Source organism: Puntigrus tetrazona, chromosome 10, assembly GCF_018831695.1.
Source record: "Puntigrus tetrazona isolate hp1 chromosome 10, ASM1883169v1, whole genome shotgun sequence".
In the NCBI taxonomy this organism is placed as follows: Eukaryota; Metazoa; Chordata; class Actinopteri; order Cypriniformes; family Cyprinidae; genus Puntigrus; species Puntigrus tetrazona.
The window spans coordinates 9,362,815-9,383,195 of NC_056708.1; the positions used below are offsets into that span (position 1 = coordinate 9,362,815).

The window sequence follows — 20,381 nt, forward strand, 5'->3', positions numbered from 1 at the left end:
TCAGAGGTGCAAATGAGCCTCTCTCTCTCTCTCTCTGAAGTGTTGAGTGTGCTACAGAGTGATGGTGTTTTCGACTGCATATTGACTGTCTGGAGGCCTGGACCAATACAAAAAAGCAGTCAAACACTAGATAATGATTAGCCTTTAGCTGTGACTGAGAATGTGACTATTATTAGCAGATGTTAATGATCTTTGGTTGTGTAAATAGTGTTGTGGAGTGTTATGACACAAGTGTATGAATTTTATGAAGACCCTTTCCCCCCCTGTGTCTTGACCACCTGTCTGCTTGGGTAAACAAGGGCATTTTCAGGACATGTATATGTGTTACAGGTGTAATGCCTGACTGTTGCTTTAGGCTCCGTGTTGAATCAGTGTGACATATTGACCCAGGATTCCTGTAGATACCAGAAATCTCCCTGCGGGACTGGGCATCACAGACAGCCGATCGATTTCTCGGGTCTGACTGATCGAGGCTAGTTCACTTGTAATTGGCTGAATTGGAGAGTGTGAATGATGGCGGCAAATGCTACTGGACTTATTAAGCTGTTGTTAGTGTTTGAGCCGCCGTATAGGCAGAGCGGTAAATCAATATTTGGCCCTCATTTTCATCCTCGCGTAGAGGCTGCACAGTAATTGGTTATGTTTTAAGAGATGAGATCTGTCACATGGCCTTTCTTTGTCTCTTGTCATGGCTTGATTTTGTTTGAAATATTGGAGAAAGCTCTCAAAAGGAGAGTTGAGGCAAAAAATTACAGTTTTGTTTTTGTAGTCATTTTACCCTTATGTCTCGGATTTCATTCACTACCCTCCACTCTCTTTTATTTTTTAATAGACATCAGTCTGTTATTATTCCTCAATCTGTTCATTATAAATTCTAAATATACATTATAACAAAAAATATATATAAAAGTGCAGTGCAGTGATATCTGAAAACGGACTATTTTCCACAGGCGCTGTGTGATATCACTGTGCCTGCCGCGGCCATGGTTCGGCAGCAAACTACCTTCATTTTTATGCCGGAATGGGAGTATAGATCCTAAACATATCGGCCTAGAAAATCGCAATTTTTCATTTTCCGCTGGTCTTAATACACAATGTAACTACAGAAGAGTCGAGTTTTAAACGGGAACAATACTGAAACTCTTCGGTCATTCTTGAAGGCGACGCTACTGGTCTAATTGGATTCAATAATCTATGCTAAGCTAGGCTAAATGTGCCATCGGCAGATTTTGAGATCGGCTGAATAGATTCAAAAACTGTAAAACTCAACTTATTAACTCTGGGGAACTTGGAGAATGAGCCTATTTCCAAAAAAAGTTGAGTGTTCCTTTAAATATTGACTATGTAAATATTGAGATATGACTCCCGGCTTGGCATGAAAAATATACTAAGATTACATTTACTTAAATATATTATCTACTTAAATTAATTGATCAGACCAAAATAATTGACATACTTTTTTTCAAAATCATATGAATTATTATCAACATAATTGAAAGGAATAACCTACGTAGGCCTATGGATGAGAGTTGATTGTAATGATATTTTTGTTTATTTCAGTCTTTAGTAACAGTTTCCACTGTGGGATAAATAAAGTTAATATTAGTTGTATATTAATACTTTATTAACCTTGTTATTTACTATCCCTGTTGAACCAATTTTTTGACCATGTTTCTCTACCCCAGGTCCAAAAAAAATGTAAAGAATGTAAAAACTGAAAACATTAAATGTCTTTGCTATCTATTTATGTTTATTATTTTCAAAAGAGAAACATTGTCATGAGGATGCAGAGGTCACTTTTTAATTCCAATGTGAGAGACTTTTGTTTGTCTTTAGTTTATTATTATTTTGTGCTGTATTATAGGTTACTGTGTTATTTCTGTTTGAAAAGCCAGTAATAAATAACACTTTAAAATCTAAAGAACGTTCATGTAATTTTATACATTAGTGATGTTGTGAAATGAATAAATGCATAATAATCTTCATAATAGTAGAACCCTGATTATTCCTCAGACAATAATTGTACCAACAAAATCTATAATCATTGCATCCCTAATTACCAGAGGCATAAAAGAAAACAACAACCTCAGAAAACTTTAACTGGCTTCAATGACTGTACTGTAACAATTACTGTATGCAGTGAAATATAAAGTCATTTGATGCTAGACGTGATGAATAAGCTGCAGGTGGTTAAAATATTGATTTTTGCTATTCAAAAAAAAAATATGGTTGAGATTGTACTGGGTCATTTTCTTTTTATCTCATATCTCTTTTATCTCGTTTTATCTTGTTTCAAAATTTTGTTGCTTTTTTTAAATTAAATATTACTTAGAATTATATATAATTGTTATAATGGCTATTAATATTTTATTTCAGCTTCATAAACAACAGAAAAAACAACAGCCACATTTTTATGAAAAATATATTAAATCGGACATTTCCTCTGTTATACATTTCCTCATGTAAAATTATTGTAAAACTTATATAGCACACAATTTAATGTTCGACAGCATCAGTTCTTATTCGCTTTCATTGTATGGAAAAGAGCTGCATGTCCTACAGAAAAAAACGAAAGTCTAAAGATTTTAAATGTTTAGGTTAAAGTAAAAAATGGGTAAAGTATTCCTTTAAGAAGAATGATCTAACAGTAGCTCTTACAGCAGGTTGTCCAAATAAAACAACAATTAGTTGATAATCATACACTTTCATCTCTTTTTGTCTGACTTTGTCTCTATCTGACTTTGTCCTCTTTGTACCAGTAGGGGGTGAATGGCTAATAGCAGGCTTATATTAGCCACTGCTCTGAAAGGCAACACTCCATTTGAAGCTGTTGGCTTCTGACTGTGAGCTTCTGAGAAACCCAGCATCGTCTGACCTTAACAAAAACCCAGACAGAGTTTCTTTATATAGAGAGATCACAGTCCCACCTTCACTCTCAGACAGAGCGCAATAAAAGCTGCAGTTTTCAGCATTTTCAAATATCACACTACTTATCCTTCTCTCCGGCTAGAGCAACTTATCCTCTTTTTTTATCCTTTTAGTTTTTTTTTTTTTTTTTAAATCTGTCTGTAATTCATCTTTGGAGATTGCTAACTGTCAGTTTGTTGGTGTGAGCTCCCAGCTTGCATGCAGGATTGATGGACTCGCGATCTCATGCCGCAGCCTGTCGGGATTACGCCAAAAACTCTTAATTCTTTCTTTTTCTTCTTCGTCGGAGTCTCGGTTCATTGTCTGAAGGGGGTTCCTTCAGTGGCAGTCGCTCCTTGAACATGACTCGTCCTCTGGTCTCTGGGATATTTCTGATCTCCTAAAGTAAAATCATCAAGAGTTAGAAAATTCAAGTCACAAGTTTGAAGTTGCTCTAGTCGAGGTGCTTGTAAAAAATACATTTTATACAGTGTGCAGTAACACTTTTAACTCGAGGCACTAACAAGCTGGAACATCTCAGAGGTGACCTTTGCAGCAACAGCAAAGTAAAGAATATATATATATATATATATATATATATATATATATATATATATATATATATATATATATATATATATATATATATATATATACATATACATACATACATACCTATAACGCAAAGGCAGTGACCTTCAGTCAAGGTGATGCTGCATTTATTCATTTTAATTTTGTCCATAGGTTTCTAAACATCTAAGGGTCTTTCATTAACAATATTAAGCTTGTAGAGCACCCTTGTTTCCACTGACAGACTTCGGGGTCTGTTCTAATTTGCCACAGATCCCTCTTATACAAGTGCCTGTGTACCCAAGGTGAATTATGACGCATCTAGCTCCCATCTGGACAGGTTTTAATTTGAGAACAATCTCTGAGGAGAACATGTGTGAATATTGTCTGACATCAGCATTGCGTTCTGCACTTGGGAACTTGCACCACTTACACAGCTGTTGAGAGGCAGAATATCGGCGTAGCAGCGAACGTACCTGTTTTTATAGTGGTTTGTCTATAGTGCTACCTGCAGTAGTGTTCTTGGATTGATTTGTAATGCACACTACCTAGTCACCCTCTGCCAGGTGAGCTACTACATAGAATCCCTACAGTGCATTGTGTGCAGTAGGTCTACGTCATGTGATAATTATTAGGGCACTACCTTGTATACCAGTTTTGAGGTAGAATATGAATTGTAGTGATTCTGTAGAATGCTGCATGTGCAATATGCTCATCTTTGCACACTGCTTAATATTGGCTCCATCTCAGTTTGCATACTTATACTATCCATGATTATACAGTTAACTAGAATAAATAAATAGTTTATGTATTTTCAGCCATTCACTCATTTATATCAGTTATTTTTTTTACCTAATATATATATATATTATTTTATTTCACCTTTATTTGTATTACAGAATGCGATTTTATAATCATTTTCATTCAAAACAGCAGCAGCAGTAGGTCAGTGTTAGAGATTAGAACCAGCAATGCTTTAGAAAAACTATAAAAGTATAGTATCCAAGCACCATTTGCATACAATTTTAATGCACTTTACATTATTTATAATCTCACATATTACTTAGCACAAGCGTAATGCACATATCATAATTTAATACTGCACAGTGTCCAATTAAAAAACGAAAATTACCTATTGTGCCACTTTGTACTCACTATCTAGTGCACACTGCATAGTGTAGTCTGAAAGGAAAACACATGGAAGAGAAGTGGGAGCAGGAAGTGAGGAGAGGTGAAGAAGGGGTAGGTGCGATGAGCACAGATGCCTTCTCTCCAGCCCATCTCTGACTCATGCAACACTGCTGAGAACAGATGGTTCCTCACACAAACACACCACAGCAAACATACACGCTCAGGAACAAGTATACACCGCTTCGCTAAAAGGTTCGTAGCGTCTCTCATTGGTATGTTGAGTGAGAGTGTTTTAAATCCTGCATCTCTCTGACTGTTATATTTCACATTGGGCAGTCTGCTGACTCACACTCTCTCCAAACCGCTGAGCTCTGGTTGATCCCGCTGCGCAGAGAGATGCTAATGAACTTTTTCTCTATTTTTACCCATAAGGGCTGTCTGTATCCTCCTGCTTTCACATTACGCAGATGTGCCTTGTAAAGCTCAGATAGGTCAGATTTTGATGCCTGTGGCCTAGAACTAGCTGCTAAGTATTTTAAATATTAATATCACACCGTGATGATTTTGAATGTTAGTACGCTTTCCTGAGTTAGCACAATAGCGTTAGCGCTGACCTTCTCGCTCCTTTTTGCTAACCTTATAGGAGCCTGATCATGTTGTTCTGATTACCTCACGTTTTAATCCCGTTCTGTCTATTTCCCTGAAAGCTTTTATAGGATTTTTCTGTGGATGAAGAGTCAGACCAAGCTTTTCTTTTGCAAAATCCCAAGCCGTCTCCAGTTCTCTGTTTCAGCTAGCTTCCGTTTCCGTTATCCCTCTTAAGCCTCCCAAAGAGAGAGCAAGAGAGAGTGTGTTTCTCAGACTGCTGCAAGGCTGTTTGGTTCTATATCTACTTTAGTTTAGTGCACACTACCTAGTTAGATAGTCTTTGCGACCTTTTGTTGTACAGATTATTGAAATCAAAATGCCGACCAGCCTGAAAAAGATTGAATACTATTGTCCCTTCATTTTTTTTGTATTACCACTTTGAGATTTACTACTGTATTATGCTAAATAACAATGCAATTTCCTTTGTGCACACTATCCAGTGTACTAGTATATGTAGTACATTATCTAGTGCACACTATATTTAATTTAATACTACACTTGCTAATACACACTATAGTAACTAGTGCACACTACATTTTGTATATTACTATTAGAGTTTTGTATTTTTTTTTCAATACTTCAGTACTTTAATACAAAATTAGTACTATAATGTACCAGTTTTGTAATACACTATCTAGTGCACACTACCTTATAATGATACTATTGTATTTTTTTAAAGGTTAAAAAGAACTATTAGAACATATTAAAATAACGATCTTCTGGAGCCTGAAATTAAGCAATAATGATGAATAAAGATTATTTTGCTGAATGTATATGTAATGATAATGATTCAATAAGAAACAAACGTGTCAGCTTCCCAATGTTCATACTAGCCATCCTCAATTCTATGTGAAATACTACTTCCTAAGTAGTTTTGAATACTTAGGGAAGGTGGATAATAGGCTATACACATTGGGACACAGGGAGGTCTTTCATCTAAATGGACGGTTGAATCAGTGAATCAGTGAATCACTGGATCACTCGATTCTTTCAAAAACAGATTCGTTCAAGGAACAGAACACTGTGTTGCTCTGCACTATTGTATAAAATGAATAGCACATTTGTGTTTGCGCACATTTAATTTGCGAATTAACATAACTAGAAAATGTTAACATTTTAAGTACATGGTAAGTTTTACATAATACACATTTTTTTTTAACCCAAATGGGATGGTAGGGGGGGATGGTGGTTTTACTTTTTGTCATTTTTTCGACCAGGGGGTTCCCATCCCCCCTCAATTCAAGCCCTGACTATAAGCCCTACTGCACAATACTTTTTGTGCTAGTACTACTACTGTAAGTCTAAAACATAACCTAGTCCATGTTGCATAATTTCTGAATGTTTTAGTGCACACTATTCAAATGATTTATTTTTTTATTTTTTTATTATTATGGCCCATCTGTCCACTCCGTGTAAGCAGTGCTGAGCAGTGAGTCAGTGTTTCTCAGGTCCTTATGGCATTAGTACTGAAGTGGCAGGCGTCCTGACATGTGGCTGTGACTTGGATTTGCATAATGTTTACTTCCAGACATCCTCAGGAGCACCTCTGATGCTCTGTGCTTAATAATGCATCGCAAGCTCCGTCTCTTAATGGGTCACCGCTGTGTTCACCGGGCCTGATTTTTCATTCTGATTCTCTCTCTGTGCCGTCTAAATGTTGCTAGATGGGAAATAACCTTCTGTGCTGGAATAACATCTGCTCTCATAACATTTCCTCCGTCGTTTTTTAAGCCATGTCAATCCTCACGCTTAAGGTGAGCTCCTGCCTCCCAGATATTGTCATTCTACTTGCATCTGCCTCCTATTTTCACCTTCTATTTCTGTCTCTCTCTCCTTTTCTCTCTAGTGGTCTTGTCAGCGGTGATTTACCCAACTAGCCCTTCTTTTATCTCCTCCCCAGCCTATCATTTATTTCTCTAATAGTGGCGCCCAACGTGGGATGCATTCCTATCCTCTCCTCAGTACCGACATTATGTTTTCCTCCATCTCTTCTACAATACTTTCTTTGCTTTCTTGTCCTGTCGCATTACATACTGGCCAGAAGAAGACCAGAGAAGAAGTGCTGATTGTTTGGTTCTGCCTGCCTCACAAGCTAATTTTTTTTTTCCCACACCGGCACTGCATTAAATTAGTCTTCTATTATTTTTGCATTCTCTTCTGGTGCATTGTATGATAAATTATTCAGCTCAAACTGTATTGTATATTTTTATTACTCGTGTTGGCTGGGAATTTGTCTTCATTATGATCCAAATGTCAGCAGCATTTTAAATTCAGCATGTGTGAATTGCTTCACTGTATTTCCTGGGCCTTAAATCTTTGTGTGGGCTTTTTATTTCATAAAGCTTGTATTTCTTTTTTAAGGAAGGCTCATTTGTTCTTAGTCCATTTATTCTATGTTTGCCAGTTGTATTTTTGCTAAACTAAACATTTCAATCGAATTCATTTGAGATTTTCCTTAATTAAAAATATATTAGTCAAAACTAGAAAAGCGTAACGACATAAGCGCACCTGCAGATTATAGTTGGGTGCGGAATGCAGAAAGTCGTTGAGAAAGCCTGTGTGAATGGAAATGTTCAGTAAAGGAGAGAGAGAGAGAGACAGAAGCTAAATCCCTTAGCGTTGTAAATCAGAATGTAAATCCTGTAATGCTGTGTCACTACAATGCACTGACAGTTATTTATGTCACAGACAGCATTTTAAACATTCAGAGAATATTGAATTTCTGAATTTAAATAAAATCTTTGTTTTACTGCTGACCGCATTTATCAAACTCAGACATCTTACCAAAGTTGCTGAGAGATTATGTTTTATTTAGTTTTATTTTATTCTATTTTAGATAATTATTTTTTTATCCTCTTAAGACCCCGCTTCCTCATATGAGGGCAATATATTTTAGTGAATTTCTCAAAATATAATTCGGATGTCACAATTTTTAGTCTGGATGTACTGTAAAGAGCACATTCAGGAATACCAAAAGGTTTAGTTTATAGATGCGTTGTATATAATGAGAAGACCATTTTACACAATTTTTTTTTTGCTTTTTAAATTTTTACATTGCTCTAAACAATGTAAAGACATCAAAAAAGACAACTTTTTTTCTCTGGTCTTAAGAGGTTAAAGAACATATAAACTATTACTTTAGGTTACATCTTGCAACCTGTTCATTACATTTTTTAAAAATTACCATATTCATTTTATTTTGAGATTTATTTATTTTTGTATGCAAGTAAAAAAAACATTATCGAATTTTTCTGAATTTTGTAATTAAGTTTTCTGTATTTGGGTTACAGACCGGTTTTCTGGTCATTTTCAGAAAAGAAAAGACATTCAGACATGATAAATTATCTATCTATCCATCTACCTGACTATGAAGTTTTTATATTGTTTTAAATGTTTTATATATTTTAATTTTAATTAATTCATACATTTTATTATTAAATTTAAAACCTAATTTTATGTCTTGTTCATGAAAGTGATGCATATATAATGTGACGCTTTTTACAGGCGATAAAGATATTTTAGGTGAGCAATGTGATCCAACCCACACAAGTATAATGCTCCCATCATTTGGGTGATTATGTAAATCCGGAGTGCTGATGAAACTGGAAAAAATCTTAAGGATTGAGTCTCTGTGCTACTAACCCAGTTCCACACAATGCAGGCAGTTAACTGGTTCTCACAGAGATTTGGAAGAGAATCCACCAATGAGCAGCGAGCTTTATTCCCCAGCAGCCAATCAAACTGCGTCTCACAGCTGCTCTGCACCTTAACATCTCCTGCTGTGAGAGCTGGAGGGCTCTATAGCACTTCCTACTGTTTCCCGAAGCTCCATCTCTGCAGCCAAAACTTCGTCCCAGATCTTTACCCTTATCAGATCGCCCTCAAACTGCATTTACCGCAGTATAGTCTTACCACAAATGAGAATAAGTGATTCCGTTAGTGTAACCGTGTTTAATGCCACACGGAAAGGCTATATATTTCATGCTAACAAAATCTCTTTGAATTAATGGCAGTTGTAGGCTGCTGTCTCTAAATGTCTCCTCGGGTTACATGGGAGTTATAAAATATGGTATTTAAAAGCACTTATGACAGTGTACTGTCAGCAATTCTGCATCTGTCTGCTCTTTTCTGTTCGTGGAATCCTCTCTCAGCACTTCGTAAATCAGAGCGATAGCTGCAGCAGAGTAGCGTTCTATACAGGCTCCCAAGAATGGTGTCACCTTACCAAAAGTAAGCTGAAGTAGCCTTTCAAAGGACCCGTTATATATAAGCACCTGTGTGATTTGTGAAATCAGTTATGGCTCATTGAATAGATGCTATGTCTTGTTTTTTTTTCTTTTACATGGCAAGCGGTTCTCGTTTTATAGCAGAGTTTGGTCTTATCGAGCCGGGCTGCGGTTATTGATCAAGACTGAGTGGGATGAGCGGATGGTCTGGGTTCAGTTGTGGGGTTAATGAACAGTTAGATGAATTCTCATCCACCACACATGATGAATAATATACCCGGATAGAAACCGTGTTAGATGAGCCCAGTCTGATTAAGCATTCACAGTAAGACAATGACCTGCGGTATATAGTGTCTAGACTGCTGTGTAATGCGCGATGAATTAAATGCAATTCAACTTACGCGCATAAAAGTCCGCTTTCAAGCGAAATGGCATTGATTTGTGAGGATGTGCTGCAATTGTGGTAATGAAGTTTGGCTCTTTTGGGGTTATTTTCAGGTCCCAACAGTGTAAATGATGAGCCACCACCGCTTCACCGCGTCACCACGTCCCCTCCTGGAGACGGATCCAGAGCACCGTGCCGTAGCACCCCTCAACCCCCCAACACCCCTGCACCCACACGCCGCTCCCTGCTGCCCCCTCCTCGAAGCTCCCCCGTGGGTAAGTGAACCTAGCTTTCACATCTTCTGCCAGTGTGCACTTCAGCAAGTATGCACCACAAGAAGTACGCTCCAAGCAAAATGAACAACATTAGAATGCGAAAGAATAGAGTTTAAACAGTTTATATTACAGTTTGCTCTCAGAAAAGTACGTACTTCAGCTAGTATGCACTAAAAATGATGTTTCAGTACCTATACACAAAACATATGTACTTAGTATGCTAGTTCAGTGAGAATGCATTATAATGAGTATGAAATTCATTTAGTACATTTTTGTAGTGAATATTAATTACAAGAAGTATGGTTTATATAAGATCAAATTCAACCAGAATGAAGCACAAGTCTTGTACAGTACAACAAAAGTGATATTTAGCACTACACCAAACCAGTATGAGCTAAGGAATATGTTAGCATTACTACTGCTACTTCAGCTACTGTAGTATAGACTGTAAGAATGAGCTACAAATATAGTAGTTTCAGATTACGTGTTGTTTCTTATAAGAATGCACACATATAGACTTAGTATGCCAGTATGTGCTTCAAAAATAATGTATTATAATATGTGTAAAACTATCATCTTAGGATGCATTTCAGCGAGTATGCATTACGGAGCATGCTCTAAACACTATTCATTTCAAAAGAATAGTTACAATTAGAGTGCCCTTCAACCTGTACTACAACAAACAAATGTTTTATATCAAGTATACACTGCAAAAGGAGTACACTACTAGAATTCTTTGTTTCAACTAGCATTACACAGATATGCACTTAAGCTAGTAAACACTGTATAGACTTCAGAAAGTTTATATCGCAACAAGTTGCACTCAGCTACAAGAAATATGCTACAGTATAGGCAAAACTAATTACATATTGTATGACAATGATTTTTAACCAGTACTACAAATAGCTTTTGTTTTGATAGGTTTGCAATTCTATAAAAATTTGTTTTAGCTAGTTTGCATTCCACAAATATGTACTTCTTAGCGTACACTATAAGAAAGGACTTCCAATTGTTTCAAATTACATTGCACATGTACTGTAGAGTGACTTTCAAAAAGTAGTACAACCAGTGTGTTCTTAAACAGGTACTAGCAGTAATAGAAGTCTTTGTTTCATTAAACAGATGTGTACTGCAGCTAGTAAACACTGTGTAGACTTCAGAAGGTTTACAATTTAGCAAGTTGCACTCAAATAAGTATAAGAATTTCAACTGGTATGCACTACAATTTTGTTTGCTTGTTTCCTCATAATTCAAGTTGAATCTAGTTCAGTTGGTGCTCCAAAATACAAAGGTTGCATGCTTTCTCTAGTGCCAGAAATGGCCTGTGAAATGTCACGATGAATTCTTAGACAGCGGCTTCAGTTTGAAAGCAGACCTCCACTGATGCACTGACACATAGCTGAAAGCGTACTTGTCAGGCATAAGCAAACAGCACTACCTCCCCGTCCATGCCCTGTACAGAGTCATTAATCTCCTCTGCGTGTGTGAATAACGGGGCAGTCCTGTTGAGGGGACGTCGCAGCCTATGTTTAGTCAAGACTGAAATGTAGACTTTGCCTTGAGAAGATGCGTCCTTTCTCAAGAAGTAGGCCATCCAGACTCATTCATTTTAAGACCAGCACAAGAAAAGAGGCTTGTCTACTTTGTGTGCCGTGAACACTTATTGAAGCACGCGCTTTTTATAGCTCATATTATCTGAAGTGTATACTTTTTTATAGTATGTACTTGTTGAAACACATGCATATTGTAATACTGGAGATCACAGTATTTGTAATGTTTTCTGCTGAAAATAGTATAGTATTTTAGCACATACACAATAAATGCTGGATTCATTTCATACTTGTTGTGTTCTTATGAATTTTTTGAAGCTGATCATTTTTAGTAGTGTGTACCAGTTGAAGTGTATTGCGGTTCCAGTTATTGTAAAAGTCCATTTCATATACTAGCTAATATAGTAAAAATATAGTAATGTGTATCTGCCATTGGGGAAAGTGTACAATATTCTCTATGAAACAAGCAAGCCAAATTGTAGTGCATACTAGCTATTTACTTAATGCATACTAGTTCTGGTACTGGAGAAAGCATGCAACTTCTGTATTACTGTATGTCAAAAGAGCTAAATTCTACCTGAATTATGAAGCTACAATAAATTGTAGTGCGTACTTATTGGAGCACAACTTGTTGAACTTTCTGAAGTCTATAGACTGAAATATAATGTGTGCTAGTTGAAATGAATACTGTAGTGCGTACTTGTTTAAACATGATTGTTGTAGTACTGGCTGAAGATTACTCTAGCTGTAGTGAAATTAGTGTTATTTTAAGCATACATCCTGTAGTGTATACTAGTTGAATTTATAGCGCATTCTCATTGAATCACATATTAGATGACGTCCAGATGTTTTATAGTGCACACTGGGAGTCCGTACAAAAAGTGAATTCTTATTTTGTATGCTAGCTACATATTTGCATCCAAGTTGAAAAAAAAAACTTAGTATTGCAAACCTGTTGTAGTGGATATTTATTTAAATGTGATTGTTGTAGGTTAAGGATCACTCTAGCTGTACTGCATCCTGGCTAAACGTATCTTCTTTAAAGCATAATTCTTGTAGTAAATTCTCATTACTTTGAAAGCAAGTGTATGAAATTCTGCTAGTAAGCAGTCGCTTATTTATCTCGGCTCAATTAGGCCGATCATTAAGAAGCAATCATCCGATTAAAGCAAGTGATGAACCATTGTGCATGTTGGTGACATTACAGAAGAGCCTCTCCAATCAGAGCCCGCCTCTGCCCGTGTAACCAATCATTTTCCACCTGCCTAAAGGATAATGAAGCCATTAAGATGCCCTGTTTATCTTCTTTCCTCCTCATCCTTCTCTTCTTTGAACCTGTCCCCCTCTCTAGTGTTGTTATCAGTTCTGTCCCATTTTTAATGCCACATTTGTCGATCCTTAACCACAGCTCTGAGAGTCTATATCTCTGCCTGCTGCTCTCCTCTTTGTCATCCTGACAAAATCTCCTGCACCCTGGAGGGACAAAACGGCTGCCAGGGGCAGCTGGCCTATCATGGACTACCGATCTAGGGTTAGCACGCTGTCTAGGTAGTGAACGATGACAAAATTCATGAGACCCTGCTGCTGAAAAACGGTTCAGAGGCCATGTCCAGCTGCCGTATTACTTGCATGGATCTAAGGAAGCAGAATTCATAACACAGCGGCTTTAGACCTCCAGACTTGAGTCGAACATCTTCACCCACCCATGATGCACCAGTGTTTTTGAAGCCGTAGGTGCTGTCTCAGCATGGGAGGGGGAGAAACAGTGGGGTCTTAGGGAGGAGGGAGTCCATTGGGATTCTAGAGGGGTGTCTACGGCTGTCTGCTACATGTCGAAATGAGCTGGCAGTAATTAGGTGCCCTGGGACCCCTGTTGCAATGTGATGTTTGTGTGTGTGTGCTCTGTTGGGTGAAAGTAAGCCAAAAGCAGCAACCCCAAAAACATACGCACCCCCTTCTGTTGTGAGATGGGAGATTTGAAACAAGCTCCGATCCCAGCAGCATCTTCAATCATTTCCTGTAATCCCACAGGCACAGTGTGTCTTCTTATCTGTTCGGCTGATATTGAAGGTGGCTAAATAATAATATAGTAATTAATTTGTCATGAGAACGTATACAATATTTATACCTTTTTCGTCTGTTAGTGCACTTTCTGTCATAACATAACAAATTACTCTAAAAATAAAATAAACATCCAGATTAGGCTGCATTAAGTGATCATAAAGTGGTAATACCCATAAGTTCTTGTTTTTGAATAATTTAATATGCTTTGGCAGTGGGGTCTTATATGGGAGATACTGAAAATTTAATTTAAATATTTTTACTAAGTTCAAATTCAATTGTATATAAAATACCAGTGATCAATGCTTTTTTTTCAGGATTCATTGATAAATAGAAATGTATATGTATTTTAAGTATATATTATATATATTATTAATTTATACACACATTTATATATACACATACAGTTATGCATATATGCATTTAATTTTGACACATAATAATTTACTTAAGGACACTTATGATCAATTATTCATATATATATATATATATATATATATATATATATATATATATATATATATATATATATATATATATATATATATATATATATACTGTATATATAGCATGTTTATATATAATAGTAAAATCTTGTAAAATTCTTGTAAAATTCACTTTCTCAAGATATTCAAGTTTACTAAGAAGCTAATTTATGAAAAATGTAAGTAACCTTAATTATATTTTTCTGAGGCAATAGTTTTTAAATATGCAAGATTTTAAATATAGTATAATTTCTATATTTTATATTATGATGTATAGTACATCAGGGTTTTTCTAGAACTGTTCTCTTTTCTATTGTTCTGCTCTGACCACAGATCTGAGATTTGTGAGATTTTTTTTATTATGATGATTTTTTATATCATATATTTATAATGCTCTGGTCTACGGATGCCTGCAGCCTCTCAGAATGTCATATCATCCAGCCCGTGTGGCAAGCGGACCCTAGCAGCTGCGTTATTTTGTGGTTGGCTGCCTCTTATTGGAATCGATCCACGGACCGCTGAGACCATATTATGAGTCCGTGGAAGAGGAGAGCGATACGAAAAGAGACGGAAAAGGAGGTGGCGGTTACTGTTGTGAATGCATTCATGGATTTGTGCCCCTGTGCCCTGTATGTGTTCCCTGAGCGAATATCCTTTAATTCAGGTAATACCCCGAGCACGGCCATTAACTCTCATACCGATGTCTTTTCTTTACCCACAGCATCCCGTAAGGAATTCCAGAAGAGTTCTGACGGCACCCGTTCATCTCTCTCCTCCCCTAAGAGACTCGCTGTAGTGTCTCCTAAACCACAGTCTCCAGGTAACCAACCAGAACAAAGATCAACCCAAGATATTGCTTTCCTTGCATAGCTGTCCCCTGCTGCTCTCCATTAGACGATGTCACACTGTTGGATAACACTCATCTGAAGCTCATATCTCCACTGTAACCTTCTTTATTTCTCTCTTCATACACACGCACAAACATAGAATGAGTGAGAACTTCTTATAAGATGTAATCAGTGTGACCACTGGGGCCCAGTTCAGTTGTCATGTTGAATAATATTGAAATAATACTTTGTATTCACTCGGACATTTTACCATCCTAGGGTGCAAATTATAGGTTTTGGGGGTTAAAAACCCTCATTAAAGCTTTGTCTTGAAAAATGTAAACATATAGTGCTAGGAGGCTTCAGAGTGCACCAGAAAGCATTCTTGTTGTCGTTGTCTTTCTGATGAGCAGGGAATCCAGTAACATCAGTTCGCCCACCTTACTACCTGAAAAAAGCTAATTTTCCCTTAGTTGTCATAGAGACTGATTCTCAGGCTAAAGATTAAGCCACTCTAGGAGGCTGGTGGTTGTTTGTGTGTGTGTGGTGGACTGGATTGTCTTGAGTCACTTTAATGAATAAAAATTAGTGCTGTCAATGAGGGGTGTAATGGTACACAAATATGACAGTTTGTTACATAACTCGCTTTTGACATCATGGTTCGGTATGGTTTTGTTACAGCAAGCGGAAAAAAAAAGACTTTTTTAGAAATTGTTTGCTAATATTATCCCTTGATTGATTACAGTATAATTAAGAGCTATCAATTTATTAGACGAAATAAAGTTAAAACTATCTTCACATAAACCCATTATAATAAATGTCATATTTACATGTGCCTTTCAATTAGAAAATATGCAGAAATTGAATAAAGTTGCAAATCAATCAATTCTATATTAAATATAGATGAATCCCTAAAGATATATATGTAGGATTGAAGACACAGATGCGTGCACGTGGTGATTAATGAAATTACATACGCTGTGTTTTCCAGGGTGCCAAAATACATTTGGGTTACAAAATACAACTGTCAGTGAGTGGGTTTCACAAACCAATACAGAAACTGACATTCTGGCCTGGAATGCACAATTTCAAAAGAGAATAATTGACTGCAGTATTGTTTTTGCTAACAATGCTAACTTAGCATGTGTCTTAAATATCTCCAAACATATCATGGTATTGTCAAAAACGTACATACAGCACATTTAAAGCTACAACAGTTATTCATTCCTTTTTTTTCTCTCGTTCCTTATTCTGTCATTTGGCTGCAAATTTTTTAAGTGTCCGCTGCTGACAGAAGAAGCTGTTTTGAGTGGGACGGTTAACCCTAGCTCCCTAGCCCTTTTCACACCATAAAACTGGAGAAATTAATCGCCTGCATTAGCTCGCAGATTTTGACAGCACCAATAAAAATGAATATTTAAAGCTTTAGATATAGAAAATAAAGCTTAAGAGCATATTTATGGTTGCTGTTTTGTTAATCAAGGTTAATCAAGGTTAATTCATTCTCCGATGTACATAGGACAGCTTTAGCTTGCAAAGATGTATACAGAGATTAATTCAATACCTAATACTTTAAAGGCCACTGAAAAAAAATAGTTGCTAGCTATTAACAAACAAATTGCTTTCACACTCAGTCCCGAGGACAACAATTAAAAAGCTCCGAGGCCTGTCCCACTGTTGCTTTCACACAAATTTTTAAGTGTCCGCTGAGGTTAACCCTAGCTCCCTAGCCCTTTTCACACCATAAAACTGAGAAATTAATCGCATGCATAACAGATTTTGACAGCAATAAAATGAATATTTAAAGCTTTAGATCTTTCTTCTGAAGATTGGTTTCTACAGTAATGATAGCTATAAATCATCCTGTCATTCCATCTGGCTCAATGTGTTTATAAAATTCATCATGGAATGAATGCTAACGCACAGCTGCAGTCAGAACAAAACATTAGCAGCTATTAGCTTTAGCATTAGATATTTGGGTGGTTTGCTGCTCCTGAAGCACATTAGGATATACAGTTCAATTTTATACTTTATGAATGTAAAATCCTCAACTTCTATACCAGTTTTTTAGCAGCTTGTCAAGTATGCATTTATCTACAAGGCATAATAATTGATAATGTCTTTATGTAACTACTCTGAGGGCTTCAACTGACTGACTTATCTATACATCCTTTGTAATCCGTGCATTGTGTAACAGTTCCTCCATTATTTTATTTATAATATAAGATTTGTTATGGTTTGTTTAGCCACTGTTCCATTAGCTTTGGGTCATACACCTCATTTTACATTACAATGAAAACACTGTTGAATAGTCCCTTTGCTTTACTTATAGAGGATTCATGTAATCCAGTTAGGTATAGAAATTATGGTAAAGCTTTATGTAAATTGTTTCATGGTTGTTAAGCGGGCAGAACTCCCTGGGGTGTCTTAGCTTTATAGAGGCCATTTTATTCACACAGGGCCGTTCTGAGATGAGTTTAATGAAATTGATTTTTTAGTGCTTTTTCTCTCGTGTTTCCCTCATTAGTCCTTCAGAGGCAACAGAGGGCAACAGTGGCGGTCCGAGGCTCAAGCGTGCAGATTTTGCCTCGCACCGGCTCTCCGGGCCCAGAGAAGAAAAAAGAAGAAGAGGAGAAGAAAGAAAAGGAGCGAGAGGAAGTAGAGAGGCATGAAGAGATGCAGCTCTTGCAGGGTCGCTGTGAAGATCAGGCCAGGCAACTACAGACTCTTCAGACAGAGCTAAAGAAAACCAACATGAGTCTGGAGGTCTTTGTGATCTGCACTCAGCACTTCTCCCTCAAGGTATTTTAAGATCACAGTCAGCTAAAAATGTGTTTGGCCAAAATACACATTTGTTATTTTAATAGCTATTGTATTTTATTCTTCAAAGTCATAAAAACATATATTATATTATATTATATTATATTATATTGTATTATATTATATTATATTATATTAACTTACTTATTTACATTATTATTATTATTATTATTATTATCAATCATAAACACATATTATATTGTATTATATTATGAATTGGCACCTACTTCTACATTCTATTTTATTTTATTCTATTTTAATATTTAATATATTACATTATATCATTATACACACATACTTATTCATTATTACTACTTTTTACACATTTTCAAATAATAAATAAAAACATTCTACCTTGTTATTTTCATCATTCATAAAAATGTGATCAGAACTAAGAAATTAACATGTCAAATAAAACATTTATTTTATTTTATTTTATTTTTTATTATTTTATTTTGTTTTGAAATGAATCATCCCTAATAGGCTGTTTTTAAAATAAGTTGTTTTTCAGCTGATGCAGTACGTTCTATCCAACATGATTCACAGTACACTAACTACATCCACATCCCTTCCGGTACAAACCCTGCGATCAAATAATTTGCTCAAGGGCACAGTGATTTTACGGCCTTCACATGTCACAACTACATGAGATGTTTGTGTTTCCATGCCAAAGCCTCAACCACTAGGCATTCGCTACCGTTTACTGACATACTTCCTCTTTGAACTGACACATACAGTGTACCTCAACCACTAGAAACTGAACACACAACAACAACAACAAAAAAACAAAAACGAAACACAAACAACAGCCTTTATCTAATCAGTCATGAATGTAAGGATGAGGTAACCGTGTGCAAGAGCAGACCGTCGAGTCAGGGTTTGTGTGCAGAATCTCAAGCATATTGCTGTCTCCTTAGGATGAATCACATATGTTGCTGTCCATATGTGTAATTTGCTTTGGATAAAAGCATCTGCTAAATGAATAAAAAATGTAAATAAAGCATTCGTTTTTAGAAGTGCAGTGCCCTCTGCTGTCTATTAGTGGCTTTAGTACTTCTGAAATGCATCGGCATACTAATTTCGCTAAATTTAAAGAGGTCACTGGAGGTCAGTGGCTTAAAATATACATCCAAATTTAAAAACCTATTCCCTTCAACGTCCCAGCTTAATGCCCACATGTACTACATTAATATTAATTGCGTTCCTGTCCTCCACATGCATTCCTTTTCGCCCGTTAAGCGGTAAAAGCGTTTACAGACAGAAGCGGTATGTCAGTAACCTGCCAACTTCTCCCACGCCTGCCGACTCCAGCACGAAGCAATCCACATTTCATTAGTTTCTATAGTGCATGTGTTATTTCTAAGCGGTTTTCATAATCAGGGTGGTAATGTGTACTGTACATTACTGTACTGTACTGTACCGTTAAGTGTAGACAAAAGTGGTAACGTTTCTGCCGCATTGCATCAATATTTATTTGTGGTTTCATCTTACATTTAGAGACATATCTATGGGTTTAGTTGATGATGTTTGTCAGTTTTAAACGCAACACTGTTTGGTTTTTATCATTTGATGTTGTTTAGATTTCACAAAAGAGCAAAATATCAGTTGAAATTGAATAGTCGACGTATTTAGGTCATAAAAGTGGTGCAAAGTGCAATATGGTGTACTGCGTAGTCAACACTAGGTAACTACAAAACCAAGTATGCATTGAAAAAGCAAGTATGTTTTTGTGTGAGAGTACATTGGTGCACTGTTTATGGTTGTGATTTTTGAATTATTAATTAGTAAAACTACATAAACCATGTAATCAGACATAATATACAAATGTTTTACTTGTACTTGTATTTAGTTCTAGATGTTCAGTACTTCATGTTGTTGGGACCAAATGTCTCTCCAAAAATAGTAAACCTGAAATCACTTTCATTTTAAAATAAAAAAACAGCACTTCAATTTAGATACAATAAATATCATTACAGTGAATATACATATTGATATTAAGTGGATATGAATAATGAAATAATTTAGAAATAAGTAATTGATAAATAATAAAAAAAAAAAATGCAATGCAAAAAAAATTGGGGTGCAAAATATGTATTGGGGAAAATATTCAGTGGAAAATCCTCACCATGATTAAGAAAAAAATAGACAAAAATTTATTTGAGCATATTGTATTTAGTTGTTAGTAGCAGAGTGATTATGAAATAAATTTGGAATTCAACAGAAAGATATTGAGTTTTATTTAATTGTTAATAGTGGATATTTTCTATTTTGTGTGTGTGTGGTTCTGGTAAACCCAGGACAAAATGTTCCCATAAAGATGGTAATTTGGACATTGGAAATAAACTCATAAATAATACAAACATCCATTTTGAAAATCTAAAAATACACAAAGATTTCAATAAGTGTGTGTGTGTGTGTGTGTTTTCAGAGTGAAAGTGCTGAGGAGAAGGAGAGAGAGTTGTCCCAGGAACTCAGCCGGATTCAGCATGAAGTGGG

The 20,381-nt window shown here is 36.1% G+C and overlaps 1 protein-coding gene across 3 annotated transcripts in view; it reads left to right on the forward strand.

The window, feature by feature from the left end:
• Nucleotides 1-20,381, forward strand: part of mtus2a (microtubule associated tumor suppressor candidate 2a) — a 63,905-nt gene that overhangs the window by 36,991 nt on the left and 6,533 nt on the right. For all 3 annotated transcript variants that reach the window (XM_043251085.1, XM_043251084.1, XM_043251086.1), the window contains exons 5-8: nucleotides 9,981-10,142; nucleotides 14,960-15,058; nucleotides 17,593-17,867; nucleotides 20,314-20,380. In XM_043251085.1, coding sequence (XP_043107020.1) covers nucleotides 9,981-10,142; nucleotides 14,960-15,058; nucleotides 17,593-17,867; nucleotides 20,314-20,380 — 603 coding nt within the window. The remainder of the gene's footprint in view (nucleotides 1-9,980; nucleotides 10,143-14,959; nucleotides 15,059-17,592; nucleotides 17,868-20,313; nucleotide 20,381) is intronic.